The sequence below is a fragment of the Carassius auratus genome, unplaced genomic scaffold (genome assembly GCF_003368295.1).
Source record: "Carassius auratus strain Wakin unplaced genomic scaffold, ASM336829v1 scaf_tig00042172, whole genome shotgun sequence".
NCBI classification, from domain to species: domain Eukaryota; kingdom Metazoa; phylum Chordata; class Actinopteri; order Cypriniformes; family Cyprinidae; genus Carassius; species Carassius auratus.
Genome location: NW_020526704.1, coordinates 106,956 through 116,432, shown reverse-complemented (window position 1 = coordinate 116,432; position 9,477 = coordinate 106,956). Strand labels below are relative to the sequence as shown.

The 9,477-nt window shown below is 39.2% G+C and overlaps 1 protein-coding gene across 1 annotated transcript; it reads left to right on the top strand.

Annotated features, from left to right (window-relative positions):
- Nucleotides 1–41: 41 nt before the first annotated feature.
- LOC113085765 (MICAL-like protein 1) lies at nt 42–7,061 on the top strand. The gene is made up of 12 exons (XM_026255256.1): nt 42–46; nt 122–189; nt 392–510; nt 872–2,067; nt 2,843–2,997; nt 4,059–4,169; nt 5,612–5,738; nt 6,034–6,112; nt 6,191–6,264; nt 6,344–6,458; nt 6,542–6,588; nt 6,666–7,061. Exons 4-12 carry the CDS (start codon nt 1,017–1,019, stop codon nt 6,788–6,790), a joined length of 1,884 nt encoding a protein of 627 aa, XP_026111041.1. The 5' UTR covers nt 42–46; nt 122–189; nt 392–510; nt 872–1,016; the 3' UTR covers nt 6,791–7,061.
- Nucleotides 7,062–9,477: the final 2,416 nt, after the last annotated feature.

Here is a 9,477-nt window from a genome sequence, read left to right as displayed (position 1 = left end):
CATATGTCTCTCAGCTCTACTGTTTCTTCAGAGGAAAACTCTTACGGTACTGATCATGAGACACCATTGACTGTTAAAGATCACGCATGTTCATCATGATTAATCTGTATTTCATCATCAGTCGGTCAGAAGATTCCTGTGAACAAAGAATCCAGCAGCACCAAAACACAAAAACAGACACACACTCAGGTATCTATCTATCTATCTATCTATCTATCTATCTATCTATCTATCTATCTATCTATCTATCTATCTATCTATCTATCTATCTATCTATCTACATGTGTTTTTGTCTGTTTGCCTGCCTGTCCTTTTGTCTGTCCAATTCTTCACCCATCTGTCTGTCCATCGGTCTGTCTGGTAACTCATCATTCTGATCTCATTCTCTCAGTTCTCATCAGACGTGGTCAGATCTTCAGATAAAAGTGTCTGTAGTGTCTGTCACACACGTGTTCATCTCATTCAGAGGGTTTTGGTGAAGGGACAATTGTATCACCGCTCTTGCTTCAGGTAAAACACACACACACACACACACACATTGTCACAAACACTGAACACACACACACTCTCTGAATACACACACGTTCGTTTCACTGTATTAGTGAAAACATTAGACATATAGACTTCCTTGACGTCCATTGATTTTATGTTAGATTAGTTATATTTTTATGGCCTAACCCAACCCCTAAAGATAACCATCACAGAAACCTTTAACTAGTGAGGACCAGTGTCAAATGTCCGTTGTCATTTGTCCTGATATTACAGTATATAATTGAGGACATTTGACCCTCACAGGTATAGCTTAACCTCTACATAATCATCTAAACCTCACCCACACTCACTGTCCTGATCGTCTGTCGGTGTGTTTCAGATGCAGTCGCTGTCGTCGCTCTCTGCTGCCGATCTCTTTCACAGTGAACACTGAGACGGGTTCACTGCAGTGCAGTTATCCCTGCAAACCTGCTTCTGGTCACGACCGGCCCGCAGATCAATACTCACAGAACAACACCAGTGAGATGGACGGAGACAGGAGTGAGACAGACGGAGACAGGAGTGAGATGGACAGAGACAAGAGTGAGAGGGGCAGAGACAGGAGTGAGATGGACAGAGGCAGGAATGAGATGGACAGAGGCAGGAGTGAGATGGACAGAGGCAGGAATGAGATGGACAGAGACAGGAGTGAGACAGACGGAGACAGGAGTGAGATGGACAGAGACAAGAGTGAGAGGGGCAGAGACAGGAGTGAGATGGACAGAGGCAGGAATGAGATGGACAGAGGCAGGAGTGAGATGGACAGAGGCAGGAGTGAGACGGACAGAGACAGGAGTGAAATGGATGGACAAAGGAGTGAGACGGACAGAGACATGAGTGAAATGGACGGACACAGGAGTGAGACAGATGGAGACAGAAGTGAGACGGACATAGACAGGAGTGAAATGGATGGATACAGGGGTGAGACAGACAGAGACAATGAGACGGGCGATGACAGGATTGAGATGGACTTATACAGGAGTGAGACAGACAGAGACAGGAGTGAGACGGACAGAGACATGAGTGAAATGGACGGACACAGGAGTGAGACGGATGGAGACAGAAGTGAGACGGACAGAGACAGGAGTGAAATGGATGGACAAAGGAGTGAGATGGACAGAGACATGAGTGAAATGGACGGACACAGGAGTGAGACGGATGGAGACAGGAGTGAGACGGACAGAGACATGAGTGAAATGGACGGACACAGGAGTGAGACAGATGGAGACAGGAGTGAGACGGACAGAGACAGGAGTGAAATGGATGGACACAGGAGTGAGACGGACAGAGACAGGAGTGAAATGGATGGATACAGGGGTGAAACGGATGGAGGCAAGAGTGAGACAGATGGAGACTGGAGTGAGACGGACAGAGACCGGAGTGAGACAGATGAAGACAAAATGGATAATGGACGTTTATCAACCTCATTAGAGAGTGACATACAAGAACCTCCCAAACCTGCTCCCAGAAAGAGGGCGGAGCCTCAGGACCCTCTTCGCCCCACCCCCAGATCACCAGATCATCGCCCTGAAAACGGTTAGAATCTTTATCTCTGTGTTACTATGCTACTTTTACTATTGCTACAGTGTAAACATCATAAAACAGACTGTTTCGGTACATTCAACTTATGTGTTTCCAGTAGTTGTCCTGTGATAATTAATGATTAATGCATTTATTTGAATTCAAACAAACAGAAGCTTTTCTGTTCCATCCCATTCATTCTCTTCCCAGCATGCACTGGACAATGCATAAATAATAGTGTTACATTGATTGACTTCTTACCAGTTTTACATACACTGTTGACAATAGTATTATCATCACTATTATTAAAGATTAGATGAGGTTTTTTTTGTGAGTGTTCATGTGCATAGGTCTGAAAACATGAAATACATAATGCTAAACAATTTATAACTATATAAAGTAGTATCAGTACAAAAACATTTTTAGGTTAATATCACTCAATAGTTGTTAAAACAACATTCTTTAAATGAATCTAAATATATAGAGTAATGATAGCTTAATTAGATTTTCTTTTATGCATGTGGCTCTATATCAAGTGCTTCATCTTGTTTTTAATGTCTTGCTCAAATCAGTACTCACAAAACAAATACATTTTTCCTCATTTTGTTAATTTGTTATTTCTGTTCCTGCTATATATAATGGTTTCATAAAGTATATTTAATTTTAAATTGGTGATTATTACAGTGATGGTTAGCTTGATGTTTTACATTCAGTCATGAAATCTGAAATTTGTATCAGTTGAAATGCATGTTTTATTGTGTCTCGTGTGTTTTTCTCGTTCTGGTCTCAGTGTCGTCTCAGAGCACTGTCCGTAAGGAACATCCCTGGATGAAGCTGGTTGATCCTGGTCCTTGGTCTCATCTTCCTGCGGCTCCATCCTCTCATTCCCGCCACTGGCCCATGACCTTTAACCCCTTCCTGCAGGACAAGTCCAAGGATGAAGAGGTACTGAATAAGTTAGTTTCTGAAGAACTGACACAAACCAGCAGGTTTAGTCAACCAACACTGGGTTGGACTCTAGTTTAAGTTTGGCCTCCTCTATATTTAGCCTCCTCTGGTTTAGACGAGTCATGTGATCTCTAGGCTGGGAATAAGAGTTGCTGCTGTTAGCAGAGGTTTCAGTATCAGGTTTACCTGAGAAACACTGATTCACAGTCTTTGACTTAGTTACAGATTTTTATTTTTAACTACTTACATTTTTTAAAAAAGTGCATCTTTAAAAAAAAAAAAAAAACTTTATACACATCCAAAAATTGAACGCACAAAATTCAGGGATCCTCACATCTCTTGCAAAATGAAGCACTGCATTCAAAATATCACAAACATTTGCAAACACCTTTGCCATATTATTAATTCCTGTTAGATGTATGTGTGTTACATAGAGAACTGTGTGTTGTGTAAAAAGTGTTTTATGAAATTGAAAACTGAGTCAAAGGCCAGAATTAGCTTAGGGCCTTGTGATTTGGTGTGTGCTTCTGCTATTTGAGTGTGAGCTTCAGAAACTGTGTGACAAGTAAATATTGTGTGTAAGCAGTTGAAAAAAAAATGCAAGCTAACTCAAAACGGACAAAATTTGTGCCACGTGATTGTATAATCACGGAAGGTGAAGAACCTTAAACCTAATTCATCATTTAGTCGTCATGAGATCAGATCTGAGTTTAGAGCAGATTAGGCCTGAGTCTATAATTCAGACCAAGAACCAGGATCTCCACTTTAATGAACTGAAATAGAGAACAGAGTGCAGCTTTATTTCCCTTTCAGAGTCATGTGAACTCTCTCTAATGTTCAACCTGTGGTTGAAGCTGTTATCACTTGTCTCTAGTCGATGTGTGTGTGTGTGTGTGTGTGTGTGTGTGAGCGTCATTCAGTCAGAGAACCAGACAAACAAACATCTGACGCTCAAGAGTCACAGTTTGTGGTTGTGGGTTATTTTTCTCTTTGCAGACTCTCGTGTGTGTGTGTGTGTTTTAACATGAGACTGTCTCTCTGTTTTCCTCTTTGTCAAGAAAAACCCCACCAGCTGCGAAGCCTCAGTTGCACACAAAGCCTCATCTTCAGTTCCCAGCATGCACCAGGCTGTAGCTTCTGTTCATGGTTTTCCGCTAATAAAGAGGAAGGTGAGACACAAACTGTCTTTGTTGTGCTGCTGGAGTGAACAATACTTCATATTAACAAAAAAAAGAGGTTCACGTACAATACAAGATAATCTTAGAGGAAAAAAACCCTTAAAGGGTTAGTTCACCCAAAAATGAAAATTAGTCCATGTTTTACTCACCCCATGGCATCCTAGGTGTATATGACCTTCTTCTTTCAGATGAATCCAGTCAGAGTTATAATAAAAACCTTTTGATCTTTCAAGCTCTGTTGCTGCAGTCTTGTCGGTGTTGGATTCCTTCAGTCCAAAAGATTAGCCAATTTTATTTCACATCATTTGGACTGAAGCAATGTAACACACACTGACTGCAGCAACAGAGCTTGAAAGATCAAAGACAGTTTTATTATAACTCTGACTGGATTCATCTGAAAGAAGAAGGTCATATACATATAGCCTTGAGGGTGAGTAAAACGCAGGATTATTTACATTTTTGGGTGAACTAACCCTTTAAATTGAATTATTATATGAATTCATGCATTCTATTAGGTTTCAGTTTCAACAATGCATTTGTTTCTGTGTATATTCAGATTTAAAAACAGTCACAAATATTTGTCCCTTCAAAGTTACATGTGAAAAGATCTTTGTGATGAAACGTTTGCAGCGACTGTTGCAGTTTAATTCAGTTGAAGTTTGTCCAACAGTAAATGTGAACCTGGAGCACAAAACCAGTCGAACGTAGCATGTATCATCAAGAACAGACAATGGGTCAAAATGATACATTTTTCCTTTATTCCAAAAATCATTAGGATATAAAGTAAAGATCATGTTCAGTGAAGATATCGGTTGCTTTATTTTACAGTACGTGTACTATCATGTACTTATAGTGTACTTACAGTGCATTTATCTAAGAAAGTTCTGGTAACACAAGGTAACTACATGGGGTAGGGTTAGGTTTAGGGGTAGGTTCAGGGTTAGTACCTAGTTATTACATAGTTATTGTAATTACTATAATAAGTACATAGTATGTACATGAGGAACAGGACTGTAAAATAAAGTGCTACCGTACATTTCTTAGCATAAATATATTAAAACAATTTTTTATTGCTATGAACTTAATTTGAACATCTTTAAAGGCGATTTCCTCAGTATTTAGATATTTTTCTTAGCACTCTCAGAAAATTACAGATTTTCAAATAGTTGAAAACACAATATTGTCCTATCATTAAAAAAAACATACATCAACGGCAAATTGATTTATTAAGCTTTCAGATGATTCGTTTAAAAAATCAACCCTTATGACTGGTTTTGTGGTTCAGGGTCACACATAATTTTGATATTAACACATATTAATAAAGCACAGGATCACAAACACAACACTTCTGCCTCTGAGCTTTGGGCTTGAATCTGCTTCTCTCTGTAAGCACAGATGTTTGAGTGTGTGGATGACTGATGGATTGTGTTCAGGTGATCACAGACACGCGTGTGTCAGAGAAGCAGGTGTGTGTGGAGCAGAAGAAGCTGGAGGAGCGTCTGCTGGAGCTGGAGAGGAGAGGAGTGCAGCTGGAGACCGAGATGAGGAGATGCACCAATGGTAAGCAGATACGGTAATGCTCAGAGTTTAGAAGGAACACAAGTGATTAGTTTAACATTTACGTCATGATTACAACTTCATGTGTGGGGCACTTAGAATATCATTTTCTTGAACTAGAGGGTTAATTAAGAAAAGGTTACTTGAAAATGTAACTACAACTTTTTTTTTTTCATATCAAAAACACGGTAGTATTTAGTCTACTGTAAAATTACTATAGTAGCTGCTAACAGATGCAGTAAACAGATAAGCTAACTGTGTGCGTGTGCGCGTGTGTGTGTGTGTGTGCGTGTTTCAGAGAATCTTCTTGTCGACTGGTTCCTTCTGGTTCATGAGAAGAGCATGTTAGTGCGCAGAGACACAGAGCTGGTGTATATGTGAGTACACACATCACACAGATACACCACATGACCAGCAGAATAATGTGTGTGTAACGTGTGTGTGTGTGCTCTCAGGGTGAAGCAGCAGCGTCTGGAGGATCAACAGGCCGATGTGGAGTTTGAGATCAGACACCTCTTTAACAAACCAGGTAAGAACATCAGAGTTTACAGTGAATGAACCGATCTGAGTCCTGTAGCTGATTGTGAATGTGTGTGTGTGACTCTCAGAGCAGGACTGGAGCTCTGACGACAGACATCAGGAACATCTGCTGATGTCACGCCTGCTGTCAATCATCCAGCAGAGGAATGACATCATCAGCAGCCTGGATCAGGACAGGCAGAGGTCAGAGGTCACGTGATCAGCAGTGGGAGGTCACATGATGACTGTGTGTTATTACTGATGGATGTGTTCTTGTTCTTCATCAGGGAGAAGGAGGAGGACACGATGCTGACCGCTGTGATCCAGAGGATGGGTGAGAAACTTTCTCTTTCTCCTTCTCTCTCACTGTGCTGTAGTTTTACTGCTTCAACACTCTCCATCTCTCTCTAGAGTTCCTGACGCAGATGGACACACAGCTGGACAAATGCAGCAGGAGCTTTAAACGCCTTCAGATGTTCAAGAAATCCAGCTGTAAGACTGAAAACACCAGCAGAAGAAAGAAGAAAAACAGCTGAAGAACGGAAAGAGCCTGTTCATTAAATAATGTCCAAAAACTGAAAATAAACCCAGCCTTCTGGACAAACTGAACTGTGTATTTCGAGCTGTATATATACTGAGTTTATAGGTGTGTAGCATGGCCACATCTTAACAGTATTTATCATTTAGATCTACCATTTTCATACTTATTTATTAGCTAAGATGTCTTGAGCATTAGTTATTGCACGAGTCCCAGTCTAACCATGATCTCATTGTAGCGCTTTTTTCCCTTTCCTATATAGATAAATAATGGTGCACTCTGAATTTGTATGAATAAACTTTGGTTTATCAAATATTGTGAGCTAAGTGTTCTTATTTACTCACTTCAACTTGTTCTATGTAACTGTGTTTGTTAGTTCATTGGGTCCCTTAAACTTTAAAATAAATTCAAATAATAATAATGAATTAGAATTTAACTTCTGTAAATAAATCAATTGTTTTACCAATCAAAGAAATAATGTATATTTATATTTTCTTTTTAACTCAAATAATAATAAACTGAAAACACTCGAGCAGACTGTAAATAACAATTTACTGGATAAAAGGTAAAATGATCACGTTTCGAGATTTTTTTCCAAATGGAAAATAAAATTATTTAAATAAGCAATATGAATTTCACAAATTCACACAAATGAATAAAACAATAAAATCAAGTACACATTTCACATTCACTCTTTTTGTAAATGGATCTCTGTTGTTATACTTCAAATTTGAGTCCTCAAACTCTTACTCAAACTTAATAAACTCTTCAAACAAATACTAAGCCGGCAATATGAGCTCACACTTAACCTCAATCAATATGAAAGTTCGTTATTTTCACGTTGCAGGCCTGTTTGATGCTGGGGTACGTTGTGGTCAACAAATAAACAAAAGACCGCTTCACTCAACACTGAGCAACAAACAAACAAAAATCAGGGTATCTGCACATTTTTGATCAACAAATTTAATGACTTTTAAGACCTTTTTAAGACCTTCAAGAATTAAAATTAAGACCATTACCACGACAAATATATATATATATATATATATATATATATATATATAAGGACACTCGACAAAGCTGTTCAGGTTAACAAAGCACATTAGTGATGGGAAGTTCGGATCATTTTACCGACTCGGACTTTTGAGTCTCGTTCAGCAAAATGAACGAATCTTTTTTCGAGTCATTTCGTTCATTTTAGCAAAATGTTATTAAAATATTAAGTGCTACCTCCCCAACACATCTAGTACTTACGCAAACGTTGATCACACTACAAACAATACAAAAATAAAATGCTATGAGATAAAGAAAAAAATACTCATTCTTTACCTGGGTCTTCAGTCTGTGATTAGCTCATCTCACCTCTTATCTGACAAGAGGTGTGTTCGACATCGGCTGCGGCTGGATGCAACCGATCGGCGAGAGTAGCCGCGTGCAGGTGGGGAGGAGCTGAAAACGGAGATATGAAGCCGGACACGTTGTGGCTCCCGTAGTTTGCTGCAATTACGTCAGTCATGGCAGATCACGTGGCGATTGCTTACTTGATCGCGTTTAAAAGTGGTGTTTTGAAAAAAAAAAAAAAAAAAAAGTGGTGTTTTGGAAGGGTGCCTTCCAAAACAAGATACCATATTGGATATATACTTTATCAGTATGACATGGGTGTTTCTGCTTATACAAAATGATAAAAGTAACCTATAAAAAAATTCCCTGGTGGGTATGTGTTTTTCAAGGTTTCAGCAACAAGATTTACAGTGCTGCCCTCCTGCTGAGCTTTTTAACATTTTAAACATAACACCACTGATTTTCATATACAGAAAAGCACAATTCTGTTGGATTTATATTGTGATTTAGACCAACTATTTGAAAGTGAACAGTGTTGTCAAGTTGTTACAGCAAGTTGTTAGCAGTTTGCTAACCACATGCAGGTGAAGTATAAACACAGCTAAATAAACTAGAGAATATGAAGAAACCAAACAAATGGAGGAACATAATGTATTATGTATCATTTGTATAGGAGCATTTATGACCACATTAGATTGTATGCTTTTTAGATTAACATTTTAGTTCTTAAAAATGCTCATTTGAATAGGTTATGCTGCTGAAAACTGTAAAAGGTCTGTATAAAAAAGAAAGTCATGCAAAATAAACATACACAAACTTTATATTAACAATAAAGTAAATACAGTAAAACAATATTTAATAAATATGATTTATAAGATGAAGACGACATAAAAACGTATTGAACTGTTTTTAAAGTCCATATGAGAATTTCTGAAACTGAAGCCGACTTGCAATAAACTTGAAACGCACGTCATCGGTGTCATCAGTTAATCCAGCCAATCGTGGATCAGTTGTGTCGTCATCAGAACCTGTGCAGCCGCTCTTCAGAAGCTGCGCTGGCTGAGTTCTCCGGCTACTCTCGAATCGCTCTCGTGGTACTTTGACGGCACACGTCACAGTCACGTGGCGTCAGCGCTGTATCAAGTCGGACAAAATTTCTAACCGGCATGCACTGCTTCAAGTCAGCCGACGATCGGTTTGCGCAAAACTGCATGAAGTCGAACAAGCCTAAGAAGTCTTCGGGTTTAAGTCATTCCTTAATCACGTGACAGCCCCATACGCAAAACTAACGCGGTCTTGAGCCTATCTCATGAGTCTATCGGGTCGAGTTTGACTCGTATGGAA